This window comes from Geotrypetes seraphini, chromosome 4 (genome assembly GCF_902459505.1).
Source record: "Geotrypetes seraphini chromosome 4, aGeoSer1.1, whole genome shotgun sequence".
In the NCBI taxonomy this organism is placed as follows: domain Eukaryota; kingdom Metazoa; phylum Chordata; class Amphibia; order Gymnophiona; family Dermophiidae; genus Geotrypetes; species Geotrypetes seraphini.
The window spans coordinates 298,583,381-298,598,279 of NC_047087.1; the positions used below are offsets into that span (position 1 = coordinate 298,583,381).

The 14,899-nt window shown below is 45.1% G+C and overlaps 1 protein-coding gene across 1 annotated transcript in view; it reads left to right on the plus strand.

Annotated features, from left to right (window-relative positions):
• The window catches only part of CFAP58 (cilia and flagella associated protein 58), a 326,613-nt gene that overhangs the window by 56,806 nt on the left and 254,908 nt on the right, over positions 1-14,899 (plus strand). The window contains exon 7 of the mRNA XM_033943377.1: positions 7,967-8,126. Within this exon, the coding sequence (XP_033799268.1) occupies positions 7,967-8,126 (160 nt within the window). The remainder of the gene's footprint in view (positions 1-7,966; positions 8,127-14,899) is intronic.

The window sequence follows — 14,899 nt, forward strand, 5'->3', positions numbered from 1 at the left end:
TTGGATACTCTGTTTCCATGAAAATAAGACCTACCCCAAAAATAAGCCCAAGCATGATTTTTAAAGATGCTCCTAATATAAGCTCAACCCTCGAAGCTGGCCTCCCCCCCCCCCCCCTGAATGTTCCTGACACTCCCTGACTCTATCCCTGACACTAGTGCTGCCCGATTTATCAAAAAAATTGGACTCGTCAATTCAGCGACCCCCCCACCCAGGTGAGACCTGAAATACCTGTGCTCTGAGGCTACCTAAAGCAGCAGCCTGTGGCAGCGCTCTGAACGGGCTGCTTTGTGGTCTTCCCCACTGGGGCTTTGCCTCTGCCGCATCACGGTAGTTATCCAGTTATCAGACTAATGTCACAGCTAACTGGATAACTCCAGGTGCCACCCTCATTACGCCCAGAGTGCCCTGGCATTATCCAGATAGTACTGAGAAAACAACAAGGCAAATGGTCCACAAGACCTAATATGGAAAACAGAAGAGAAGCATACTAAATGAAGAAAATGGTCTTTATCAGTTTTAGCTTGAAGGTTTAAAGACGTTTGCCTGACATTGCCATGCTTTGCCAAAATGGCTGCTCAAGGGTAGATGAATACCAGCTGGTGAGATATAAGTTAGGTAGTTGTAACAAGGTTGTCTGACTCACTTGATGCAAACCTAGATTAGAGATACACTGCCTGATGTTCAGTTCTGTTTAACTGGCCAGGAACAGCTCCTAGCCAGTACGGTCCACTGTGCTCGCTCAGTTGGATTGTTGTAATTCTGTTTACTTGGGTATTAAACAGGGTAGTCAGTTGATACAAAACACAGCGGCTAAACTTATCTTTGGAAAGAGGAAATATGATCATGTATCTCCATTATTGAGAAAGCTTCATTGGCTTCCAGTTCGTTACAGGATACAGTTTAAGTGTGCATGTGTTATCTTTAAGTTCCTTTATGGAATATTTGACCCTTCAATCCATTTATGTTGCAGTGCTACTAGATCCTGTTACTTGAGGATTACTACAATATATAAATTATCATTTCATTCTTTTAGAGGACTTAAATGTGCTGGGAAGCTTAGTAAATCTATGGCATTTAAACAGTTTGAAATTTGGAATAGGCTTCCTGGCTCCATCAGACTGATAAGTCAGCTACAATTCCAGAAAGATCTAAAAACTTGGCTGTTTACACTACATCTGAAAAGCTTACCTGCTGAAGTAACAGTATATTCTAATTTTTTTTTAGTCTTTTAATCTTAATTTTACATTTTTTATTTCAATTCCAGTGCTGTCTCAGAAATGATACACTAATAGCACTTTCTCTCATAGGCCTATTCTTATGTCACCCTAATTTAATCAATTGTGAACCGAGTCGAGCTCCTTCGGGAGATGACCCGGTATATAAACTGAAGATTAGATTAGAGTAGAAATGGCTGCTGAATATTAGCACTTAGGGGCCGATTCTGTAAGCGGCGCCTGCCGCAACGGGTGCCCAGAAAACTGGTGCCTGCTGCCTGTCAATTGCAGACAGACGCTGCTTCCAGAATCGGGATACCAGCACGTAGCAAGGACCTAGGTGCCAGAAATGTAGGCTAGGGTTTTACAGGCCTATATTTCCGGTGTCTAATATCCTTGCAGAATCGCAGCCAATGGTGCCTAGTGACATCAAAGTCTGGCGCCTCCCCCTAAATGCATTCGCTTTCAGGCTTTGACATTGCTAAGCGCTATGGACCTAGGCACTGGTCTTGTTGGGCGCCTATTTTTTTAATGAGCTTTAATTGGCTTTTAATGGTGTGACCAATTACCGTGCCATTTAAAACCAATTAAAACACTTAAGGTAGGCACCTGCTGGTGCTTAACTCTGCAACTTTTAGAGAATCTGGGCCTTAGCAACTAGCAGATTTGTTGTGCGATTTATCGGGATGGTACTTGGAGAGACCTCCCAGGAAAGAGACTTGGGAGTTATGATTGACAAGTCGATGAAGCCATCCATGCAATGTGTGGCGGCGGCAAAAAGGACAAACAAAATGCTAGGAATGATAAAGAAGGGGATCACGAACAGATTGGAGAAGGCCATGGTGTGCCCTCACCTGGAGTACTGCGTCCAGCACTGGTTGCCATACATGAAGAAGGACACGATACTACTCAAGAGGGTCCAGAGAAGAGCAACTAAGATGGTTAAGGGGCTGGAGGAGTTGCTGAATTCATAACCTGAATTCACAGCCTTGTGAAAATATCTTCATGGTAGCTGCTGAGCTGGCCTAGGAACATAAGAATATAAGAAGAGCCTTACTGGGTCAGACCAATGGTCCATCTAGCCCAGTATACCTTTGTTGAACCTGTTCATAGAAAATCCTTTTAAAGGTCATATATGACTGTTTGATTCCTAAATCTGGGTCCTGGAACGTGAGGCTTATGATGCAAAAGCTATTTTACACTGAATGAACTTAAAATACTACTAGTACTATCCATTCAGTCGTGTCCGACCCTTGGATACTCTGTAGGCCAGTCTTCGCCATGCTTTTCTGTTCTCCACGACTTCTTTCAGTTGCTTGATGTTTATTCCCATGTCATTCTTGATGGTATCCAGCCAACGGGCCTTTGGTCTCCCCTGCTTCCTTTTACCACTGACCATTCCGAGTAGCATCTCCTTTTCTAGTGAATTCGCCCTCATCACATGTCCAGAATAATTCAGTTTCTCTCAGGTAATCTTCCCTTCCAGGAACAACTCTGAGTTTATATGATCAAAAACTTGCCAACCTGTCAATTAGAACTGACAGATACCGGACGATTGGAAGATAGCGAACGTCACGCCAATTTTCAAAAAAGGATCAAGAGGCGAATCGGGCAACTACAGACCTGTGAGTCTTACATCTGTCCCTGGAAAGATGGTTGAAGCACTGATTAAAGTTAGCATAGTCCGGCACTTGGATACACATGACCTGATAAGAGCCAGTCAACATGGCTTCAGGAAAGAGAGTTCATGTTTGACGAATTTACTTCAATTTTTTGAGACCGTGAACAAACAAATTGATAGTGGAGAACCGGTGGACATAATATACTTGGACTTCCAGAAAACGTTCGACAAAGTTCCACATGAAAGACTTCTCAGGAAACTACAAAGCCATGGAATAGAGGGAGATATACTAAGATGGATAGGCAAATGGCTGGAGAACAGAAAGCAGAGAGTGGGCATAAATGGGAAGTTCTCAGACTGGGAGAAAGTGACTAGCGGTGTGCCCCAGGCCTCGGTACTTGGGCCCATCTTATTTAATATTTTCATCAGTGACCTAGAAGAAGGAACATCCAGTGAGATCATCAAGTTTGCAGACGACACAAAGCTATGCCGGGCAATCAGATCTCAGAAGGATAACGAGAAACTCCAGAGTGACTTGTGTCAGTTAGAGAAATGGGCGGAGAAATGGCAGATGAAGTTTAATGTGGAAAAGTGCAAAGTAATGCATTTAGGCAGAAAGAACAAAGAATACGAGTATAGAATGTCAGGTGCAACTCTGGGTAAGAGCGAACAAGAAAAGGACCTGGGTGTACTGATAGATAGGACCCTGAAACCGTCGGCACAATGCGCGACAGCGGCAAAGAAAGCAAATAGAATGTTAGGCTTGATAAAGAAAGGAATCACGAGTAGATCGGAGAAAGTTATAATGCCGCTTTATAGGGCAATGGTCAGACCACACTTGGAATACTGTGTCCAACATTGGTCTCCCAACCTAAAGAAGGATATAAAACTGCTGGAGAGGGTGCAGAGATGAGCAACAAAGCTAATAAAAGGTATGGAGAACTTGGAGTACGAGGAACGACTTAAGAGACAGGAATTGTTCTCCTTTGAGAAAAGGAGACTGCGAGGGGATATGATCAAGACTTTCAAAATACTGAAAGGAATCGACAAAACGGAGCAGGAAAAAAAATGATTTACAATGTCCAATGTGACATGGACAAGAGGACATGGACTGAAGCTAAGGGGGGACAAGTCCAGGACAAATATCAGGAAGTTCTGCTTCACGCAATGAGTGGTGGACATCTGGAATGCTCTCCCAGGGGAGGTTATTGCGGAATCCACCGTTCTAGGATTTAAAAGCAAACTAGATGTACATCTCCTTACAAAAGGCATAAAGGGATATGGGTGACTAAAATTACTCTCTGTACTAAACTATATAGAATATACCACTCTGAATAGGAGGTGTATCAGCAGTATTCTATATCATAACTATTAAACATTCAGGAAAAAAGCCTCAGAATTAGAGCCTACGCACAGTCTTATCATAGACCGAACAGTCAGTGTTTTCAGCTCCATGCTTCAGTCATTGGCAAAAAAACCTGAAAAATTATACCTGAAAAATCCTTCCTTAATTTTTGTTTAAACTTTTTATAATAACTTAATTTATTTAATAATTTAATTCTAAAATCTATCTAATAAATACATTCATCCCTTGGTTAGAAAAATAGTTGACAGCTGAAACACTTATCTCAACATTTCCTGTTGTTAATCAGTTGTCTACTGTCTGCATGATGCCTTATGCAATGCGATGCGATGCCTATCAACTAAAATTACGCCAGGTGTACACCTGGCTGGGCCTCCGCATGTGCGGTTCGCCAGACTTGATGGACCGAAGTTCTGATCCGGAGATGGCAGTTCTTATGTTCTTAAGAACATCTTTGTTGGTGATCTCAGCTGTCCATGGGATTCATAGAAGTCTTCTCCAGCACCAAAGCTCAAAGTCATCAAATTTTCTTCTGTCTGCTTTCGTGAGTGTCCATGTCTCGCAGCCATATGTCGCAATTGGAATCACAATGGCAGTGGTCAGTCTTTCTTGGGATTCTATCGAGTGCACTTTGGTCCTGGGCATAAAAGTCCTCAATGTCCTGCTCCAACACATCTGCTGTTGGTGCATAGACTTGGATGATGGTCACATTCAGAGGTTTCCCAAAGCGGATGGACATGACCCTATCATTGATGTATTGGGGGCTCTGTACACACCTTGTGATCCTTTTGTTGGCCACAATGGCAACTCCCTTTCTCTTTTCTGTCTCATTGCCTGAGTAATAAATGGTGTAATCAAACTTGCAACATTGGGGAGTACAAAAGATTTTATACCTCTGTGTCCAATACTATAATTAGAATCACATTCTAGATTACAGAGACTATAAGAATATTTCTAAACTAAATCAATAAAATAAAATATTTTTGTGCATAAAGTGCTCAGACCTTACCCATGTGCTCAAAAAGTTCGAGCAAAGGTAGCACTCTATAAGTCCCGTACCACTACATTGTTACAGTCTCCAGCTTCTACTATTCCAAGTTAAGTAGAAAATTTCTTTTTTTTGGCACTTTGGTATTTGTGATTCTAATAAATGGTGAAGTCATCTGAGCTGAAGTCACCAGATCCAGTCTAGTGCAGTTCACTGACTCCCACTAGGCCCACACGCATTCTTTCCATTTCTCTCTTGAGGCAAAAAAGGTCATAATGCTTATCTTGTGAAGTTGCATTGCACAGAGCTATTAGACTGTTCTTGAGCGGAGGAGGTATTTCTTAATGTCTGTGAGGTTCCTTTACCCTTTTATACCTACCACCTGGTCTCTGTAGGGTGGAGGTGGGGTTCTGATGATTTTTCCTCCCCACTTATAACAATCTGTGGGTGAATATGCATGTGATTATACTGTGTATTTTTGACTTTTTATAGCAATTTGCATATCAAACCAGAATTATTCATTATTATATAATAGAAGTATAGCTATTTGATTATTCTGAGGTTTCTACTTTACCTGTGTGGGGTTTACTAGTTGTTTATTTGAAGCCATACCTGTTGTCCATTACCAAGGGCAGGGGTAGGCAATTCCGGTCCTCGAGAGCCGGAGCCAGGTCAGGTTTTCAGGATATCCACAATGAATATGTATGAGATGGATTTGCATGCACTGCCTCCTTGAGATGCAAATCTATCTCATGCATATTTATTGTGGATATCCTGAAAACCTGACCTGGCTCTGGCTCTCGAGGACTGGAATTGCCTACCACTGACCTAGGGGGAATGTCTTTATAAAGGCAGTTAATAAATCCCAATCAATCAATCAATCAAACTTTGTATTATGTGTAATACGATGAAAACAAGACCATCCAATAAAGTGGATTTATATCATGACATTAATTTATTGTGATCAGGGTTGTATATGTGTCAGTACTGTGATAGAAATATGCAGAGTATCAGTAGTTGTTAGCATCAGCTTTTTCCCATTGCTGTACCCAGCTTGAACACTAGAAAAACATGGACACAACACTTCACATTCTCTTTTTTATTGTGGGACTTATCTTCAGGTTCTTCCATTTTCAATTTTTTAAGTAATGTGCTCATTTATTTACTTTTTTGTCTCAGTTTTCTTTTTATTATTATTTTTAAAGCTTCAAACCCTGGAACATGATTTATCAAAGATTCTCTCTCATTCTGTGCCTGTGGAAAAACCTGTGATAAATTGGGCCTGTGTTTAATTAGATCAAGCTTCCATCGCCCATCGTCCCTGAAACAGAATAGACGATTAGGGAGACTGAAACCTCTTCCAGGTTAAAAGAGACAGATGGCATAATTCTAGCACCAAAGCAATGACATTTCAGAAAATTTCTGTCAGACACCAACGTAAATTAATTTCTGTGCATTTCCTCACAGTTTTATGACAATTTACTTCATTTATACAGTGGTCCTACTAAATAGTATCTGACCTCTTTGTGTTGGATTTAGGGTGAGTGCTGTTTTCAGTCCCGATGCCCTACTTCAAGATAATTTGAATCCAGACAAAAGCAAGAAATTTAAATACATAAGGGTATTGATTAAGGGTATGGAAAACCTTACATACACTGACAGACTGAAGAAGCTGGGGCTGTTCTCCCTGGAAAAGCGGAGACTCAGAGGAGATATGATAGAGACCTTCAAGATCCTGAGGGGCATCGAAAAGGTTGACAAAGACAGATTTTTCAATTTGAAAGAAACCACAAGAACAAGGGGTCACTCGATGAAATTGAAGGGGGACAGGTTTAAAACAAACGCAAGGAAGTACTTTTTCACACAGAGGGTGGTGGACACATGGAACACCCTTCCGGAGGCCATGATAAGAAATAGCACAGTACAGGGTTTCAAGGATGACCTGGATAGGTTCCTGGAAGACAAAGGGATTGAGGGGTACAGATAAGAGCAGTGGAAGGTTTAGAGATAACTGTAGAGGTAGGCAATAAAATTAGTCAGGGACCGCTGACCAGGCAATATGCCTGATGGGCCGCCGCGTGAGCGGACCGCTGGGCTGGATGGACCTCTGGTCTGCCCCGGCGGAGGCGACTACTTATGTACTTATAAGAATAGCCCTACTGGGGCAGACTGATGGTCTGTCTAGCAAAGTATCCTGCTTCCAGCAGTGGTCAATCCAGGTCATAAGTACTTGGCAGAACTCCAAACAGAAGCAAGATGTCATGCTATCAGTAGTAGGAAGAGCAGTAGATTTCTCCATTTATGTATCAATAGCATACTATGGACTTTTCCTTCAGGAAATGGTTCAAACCTTTTTTAAACCCAGATACATTAACTACTGTTACCACATCCTCTGGTAATGAGTTCCAGAACTTAGCTATTTGTCGAGTGAAAAAATATTTCCTCCTCTTTCTTTAAAAAATATTACCATGCAACTACATTGAATGTCACCTAGTCTGAGTACTTTTTGAAAGAATAAACAATCTATTCACATTTGCTCATTTACTTTTTTGTAGACCTCAATTATATCCTCCGTTAGCTGTCTCTTTTCCAAGCTGAAGAACCCTGCCCTCTTAATCCCTTCCTCATAAGGAATTCCATCCCCTTAATCATTTTGATCGCTCTTCTTTGAACCTTTCTTAATTCTGTTATATCTTTTTTGAGATACGGCGACCACAACTGCATATAATACTCAAGTTTTGATGCTTGTGAGTGACTCTGTCTATTGATGATAACAGGCCAAAGAAGAAGAAGTGAATCAGATGCGGCAAGAGATTGGTAGACTTAGCAAGATGAGAGAAGTGATCCAGCGAAAGTTTCGCCAGGTGGAGGATCAAAAAATAGATGTGGAACAGCAAAGAGACACCTTGAAAAACCAAATCAGTGGAGTTGAAAGAGGTAAGAAAGCAATTCAGGATTCTGCTTTTCTTTATATTTTAGACTTTGAATACAATATCCAGGGTCAAATATTCAAAAAGATCTATCAGCAACTGCTAAATGTTCTATCCATGTATTGCATTATATAAGGGGTAACATATTTTAAGTAGTAAAGTATTTGCTTACTTTGATATGTTTTAGTCATTTATGCACAAATGGGGCAACTTACATGTGTAAATGATCTCTTAGGGCTAGATTCACTAAGGGATCTGATCTGTAAGGCATCCAATGCGATCCGTGTCCGGGGTGGGTGGGGGGGGGGCTGATTCATTAATTGCCCTCATGTAAATGAGGGTGATTGGAATCACGCCCCCAACCGCCTGCCCGGATTGCTCTATAGTGATCCCAATGCCTTGAAGTGCGCATAACTTCAAGTACAGTGGTACCTCGGATTACGAGTTCACCAGTTTGCGAGTGTTTTGCAAGACAAGCAAAACATTAGCAAAATCGGTGCCTCGGAAACCGAGCATGGCTCGATTTACGAGCGCCCCCCCCGCAATCCGGCACCCTCCCCCCCATGATCCGGCAGCCTCCCCCCGCGATCTGGCACCCCCCCACCGCTTCTTATCCTCATCTGGGCACCGGCACTGACATGTCCTGTGCTTGGTGCCGGTGCCCGAAGATCGGCCTCCTCTTCTGCTGGGCCTTGAGCATCTGGCCCAGCAGAATAGGAGGCCGATCTTCGGGCACCAGCACCAAGCACAGGACATGCCGGTGCCAGTGCCCAGATGAGGGTAAGAAGCGGTGGGGGGTGCCCAATCTTGGCAGGGGGGTGCCCAATCGTGTCGGGGGGTGCCCGATCGCAGTGGGGGATGAGTGCCCAATCACATCGGGGGGGGTGCCGGATCATGGTGGGGGGGTGCCCAATCGCATCGGGGGGGTGCCGGATCGTGGCAGGGGGTGCCGAATCATGGGGGGGGGGGGGGTTCCGGATCACAGGGGGGGCCTTCAGAGGGAGCGATGCCGGTTCTCGTGGGGGGGGGGGGAACGCATCAAAGCGAGTTTCCATTATTTCTTATGGGGAAACTCGCTTTGATAAACGAGCATTTTGGATTATGAGCATGCTCCTGGAACGGATTATGCTCGTAATCCAAGGTACCACTGTATTCTGTAAGTTATGCATATATTTCAGAGACACACCCATGATCCACCCATACTATTCTATAAAGATGGGCGCCCTTTATGGAATACCATTTATTGACGGGATCTGTGCCAAATTTTAGGTGCAAGGATTCTGGTGTAATTCCTTGTGCCTAAATTAGCTACAGATTGGCCTTATTCTGTAACATGCCCTTACCTGTCCGTGCCCATTCTACAGCCATGACCCCTGTTTGGATTCCTGTGGAAAAAATTAGGCATGCCTCATTATTGTGGGAGTGTGTGGCACAGTGGTTAGAGCAACAGCCTTAGTACCCCGAGGTTGTGGGTTCAAATCCCATGCTGCTCCTTGTAACCCTGGGCAAGTCACTTAATCCCCTGTTGCCCCAGGTACATTAGACAGAGTGTGAGCCTGCCAGGACAGAAAGGGAAAAATGCTTGCGTACCTGAATGTATACCAGTTAGATTATAAGTGGTATATAAATACTAAAATTAAATAAATTATAGAATAGCGATTATAAAGATGTGTGCATAAATTCCAATTATCCCAGGACAAGCAGGCAGCATATTCTTGACTGATGGGTGACGGCACCGACGGAGCCCCAGTACGGACAATTTTAGAGTGATTGCACTCTAAGAACTTAGAAAGTTCTAGTTAGGCCGCACCGCGCGTGTGCGAGTGCCTTCCCGCCCGACGAAGGCGCGCGGTCCCCAGTTACAACACTTGCTCCCGGTTCTACTAACTCCACACCTTCCAGTGTCGGTACCTACTGAGCCTTCGGTGCCGATTGTCGAACAGCCTATTCTGTCGGCATCGACGTTATCGGCACCGCAAAAATTTGTCTCTATGCCTGTTCTCTCGGCGGAACCGAAGTCTCTTCGACGCACTGCTTTCTCGACTTCTGAGCCGGTACTGTTTTCTGACACCCGTACCGCCGTACAGTCACCCGGTACGGTGTCCATGCGATCAGGTAAATTGGTGCGCAAGACCAAGCATGCCGAGCCTTCTACTCCTCTTTCTCAGGGCCGTCTTTCATCGATACAGGACCCTGATTTGTGGGATGATTCTGACGACCCTCTTGGTACCGAGGCAGATTATTCCTCGGATGAGGATGATCCATCGGTGCAGGATCCTGCTAGTAAGCCAGAGCACTCGTCCTTCACCAAGTTTCTTAAGGAGATGTCAGACACCCTTTCCATCCCCCTAGAGTCTGACTCTAAAAAATCCAAGGCATTTCTTGATGCTTTGGATTTTGACCAGCCTCCTAAAGAATTTTTAAAGTTGCCTCTCCATGACATTCTGAGGGAAACTTTTTACAAAAATTTAGAAACCCCTCTAACCGTTCCAGGAGCTCCTAGGAAGCTGGAATCGCTTTATAAAGTGATTCCTATTCCAGGGTTTGACAAACCCCAGCTGCCCCATGAATCTCTGCTGGTGGAGTCAACCCTCAAAAAATCGGCATGCTCTAGTGTGTATGCCTCTGTCCCTCCTGGTAGAGAGGGCAAGGCCATGGATAAATTTGGCAAAAGACTTTACCAAAATGCGATGTTAGCCAACCGTTCAGGTAATTATGCGTTTCACTTCTCTTTTTACCTGAAACATCTGATTCAACAAGTGGCCTCTTTTCAAAAGTATCTTCCTGACCGCAAACTTCCTGCATTTCAACAATGCACTTCCAGTCTCCTGCAACTCAGGAAGTTTATGGTCCATTCCATCTATGATACTTTTGAACTCACATCCCGAGCCACGGCTATGTCTGTAGCGATGAGACGATTAGCATGGCTTCGAGTCTCAGACCTTGATGTGAACCACCAGGACCGCCTTGCCAATGCTCCCTGCCTGGGTAACGAGCTGTTTGGAGAGTCTATGGATACCACCACTCAAAAGCTCTCTGCCCATGAGACAAGGTGGGATACCTTGTTGAAAAATAAGAAGAAGTCTCCTCCTCCTCATCCTTTTAGACAGCAACCTTCATATCAGAGGCGGTTTTCTGCTCGGCTGGTTCAGCCTCATCCTCCTCAACCTCGGAGGCAACATAGAAACATAGAAACATAGAAATAGACGGCAGATAAGGGCCAAGGCCCATCAAGTCTGCCCACCCCAGTGATCCTCACTATCTATCTTTGCGGATAGATCCCACATGTCTATCCCATCTGGCCTTAAAATCCGCCACACTGGTGGCCTCAATAACCCGAAGTGGAAGACTATTCCAGCGATCAACCACCCTTTCAGTGAAGAAGAACTTCCTAGTGTCACTGTGCAGTTTCCCGCCCCTGATTTTCCACGAATGCCCCCTTGTTGCCGCGGGACCCTTGAAGAAGAAGATGTCTTCTTCCACCTTGATGCGGCCCGTGAGATATTTGAATGTCTCGATCATGTCTCCCCTCTCTCGACGCTCCTCGAGTGAGTAGAGCTGCAAATTCCCCAACCGCTCCTCGTACGGGAGCTCCCTGAGTCCCGAGACCATCCTGGTGGCCATTCTCTGGACCGACTCCAGTCTCAGCACATCCTTGCGGTAATGCGGCCTCCAGAATTGCACACAGTACTCCAGGTGCGGTCTCACCATGGATCTATATAGTGGCATAATGACTTCAGGTTTACGGCTGATGAAACTCCTGCGTATGCAACCTATGATTTGCCTTGCTTTGGATGAAGCTTGCTCCACTTGGTTTGCCGACTTCATGTCTTCCCTGACAATCACTCCCAAGTCTCTTTCTGCTACAGTTCTTGTCAGGATCTCGCCATTTAGGGTGTAGATCTTGCATGGATTCTGGCTTCCCAGGTGCATGACTTTGCATTTTTTGGCATTGAAACTGAGTTGCCAGGACCTAGACCAGTGCTCCAGCAGAAGTAAGTCATGCACCATATCGTCTGTCATTGCTTTTTTGTCTGTTGTGCTTTTGCTCACTACATTGCACAGTTTGGCATCATCGGCAAACAATGTTATTTTACCTCGAAGCCCTTCTGTCAGGTCTCTTATATAGATGTTGAACAAGATCGGGCCTAGGACGGAGCCCTGTGGCACTCCACTTATCACCTCCGACATCTCGGAGGGAGTGCCATTCACCATCACCCTCTGAAGCCTACCTCCAAGCCAGTTCCCAACCCATTTTGTTAAAGTGTCGCCCAAACCTAAAGAACTCATCTTGTTCAGCAACCTGCGGTGTGGCACGCTATCAAATGCTTTGCTGAAATCCAGATAGACGATGTCCAGGGACTCACCAACATCCAGCTTCCTCGTCACCCAGTCAAAGAAGCCGATCAGGTTGGATTGGCACGATCTCCCCTTAGTAAATCCATGTTGGCGGGGATCCCGCAGATTCTCCTCGTCCATGATCCTATCCATTTGGTGTTTGATTAGGGTTTCCATTAGTTTGCTCACTATTGAAGTGAGACTCACTGGTCTGTAGTTTGCCATATCCACCCTGGAGCCTTTCTTGTGTAGTGGAATGACGTTAGCCGTCTTCCAGTCCATCGGGACGTTACCTGTACTAAGGGAGAGATTAAAGAGCGCGGATAGTGGTTCCGCCAAGACATCTCCCAACTCCCTGAGTACCCTAGGGTGTAGGTTGTCAGGCCCCATTGCCTTGTTGACCTTGATTTTTGACAGCTCGCAGTAGACGCTGCTGGGTGTAAATTTGAAATTACTAAACGGGTCTACTGATTTAATCCTTGTATGTGGTTGAGGGCCGATTCCCGGCACCTCGCGGGTGAAGACTGAACAGAAGTATTCATTTAACAGTTGGGCCTTTTCCGAGTCCGTCTCCACATGGTCTCCGTCTGGTTTTCTGAGTCGTACTATCCCGCCTGAGTTCTTTTTCCTGTCACTAATATACCTGAAGAAGGATTTATCTCCCTTCTGGATATTCTTTGCTAGAGACTCCTCCATGCGGAATTTGGCCTCTCTAACTGCCGCTTTGACGGCTCTTGATTTGGTCAGATAATCTACTCTGGAGTCCTGTGTCCCTGATTGTTTGTAAGAGATGAATGCTTTTTTCTTCTCTTTGATGAGGTCTGAGATCTCCATAGAGAACCACTGTGGCTTGTTGTTCCTACTTCGTTTGCTTACTGATTTAACATAGCGGTTTGTTGCTTCCTGTATGGTGGTTTTCAAAGTTGACCACATTTCTTCCACGCTGTCGGTATCTGCTTGGGTTTGTAGCGCCTGGTGAACGAAGTCTCCCATGTCCTGGAAATTTGTGTCCTTGAACTTGAGAACCTTGGTCAATGTGGTAGATTTCGTGAAACCTTTCCTGAGATTGAACCAAATCATATTGTGGTCACTGGAGGCCAAAGTTTCACCCACCGAGACCTCTGTGATACTTTCTCCGTTGGTAAGTACCAGGTCCAAAATTGCCTGATCCCTTGTTGGCTCAATTACCAGTTGCCTGAGTCCTGCTCCATTCAAAGAGTTTAATAGCTTCCTGCTGCTGCCGGAAGCAGAGGAAAGCGTGACCCAATCCACATCGGGCATGTTGAAGTCACCTACCAATACTGTGTCCCCCCGCAAGGTGATATTCTCTATATCTCCGATTAATTCCAAATCTAGGTCTTCTTGATGTTTTGGGGGTCTGTATACCACGCCAAGATATAGGCATTTGTCCTTCCCTCTGGCCAAATTTACCCAAAGGGATTCCCCAGTGTACTGTACATCTGTGATTCTGGTGACCTTAATGTCATCTTTAGTATATAATGCTACCCCACCTCCCATTTTGCCCTCCCTGTCCCGACGAAGCAAGTTGTAACCTGGTATGACCATGTCCCACGCGTGGGAGTCTGTGAGCCAGGTCTCAGATATCGCCACCACATCCAGGTCGGCATTCCTCATTTCTATCTCCAAATCTAGGATCTTGTTTCCCAGACTGTGGGCGTTGACGTACATAGCCCTCCATGTTGTGTGCTTGTTGTATCTCAGTGGGGACAATCCCTCTATATCAACTAGACCACCATTAGTATTTTTCGCTTGTCTCTTACACTCCCTAGACCCAGAGCTACAGCTTGTACCTATCCCGGACTCCCCATAACTGCAGTGCGCTCCTATCAGAGACTTGGTAATGTGTGTACCCTGTGGGGGTATTCCCGTTTGGGCTACTTGAGCTCCTTTAGTGCAATTTGCAGCGTGTGCACTCTCGCTGGTCCCAGAATTACAGTGTGTACTCCCTCTAGACCTAGAATTGCTACGTGTACTCCCCTTAGACCCAGAATTGTAATGTGACCCAATGCAGTGTTTACTTAGTTCAGTTCCAAAATAGTATTGGTAGCCCGTACCCTCCCCCAACTCACCTAGTTTAAAGCCCGTACCCTCCCCCAACTTACCTAGTTTAAAGCCCTGTGTAGTAGGCGGGCTAGACGGTGTCCAAGGACGTTCTTCCCCCTCTTGGTCAGGTGTAACCCGTCTGGTCCAAGCAGTCCCTGCAGTGCCTCTCCGTGGTGCAGGAACCCAAAGTTCATCTCCCTGCACCATTCCTGCAGCCAGTCGTTCACCCTCCGGACACGATCCTCCCTGGCACTGCCCTTGCCCCTCACTGGGAGGATCGAGGAGAAGACCACCTGCGCATCCATCCTCCTCAGCTTCTCTCCTAGGGCTCTGAAGTCTTCGGGTATGCTTTCTAGGGTGCCCCTGGCAGTGTCGTTG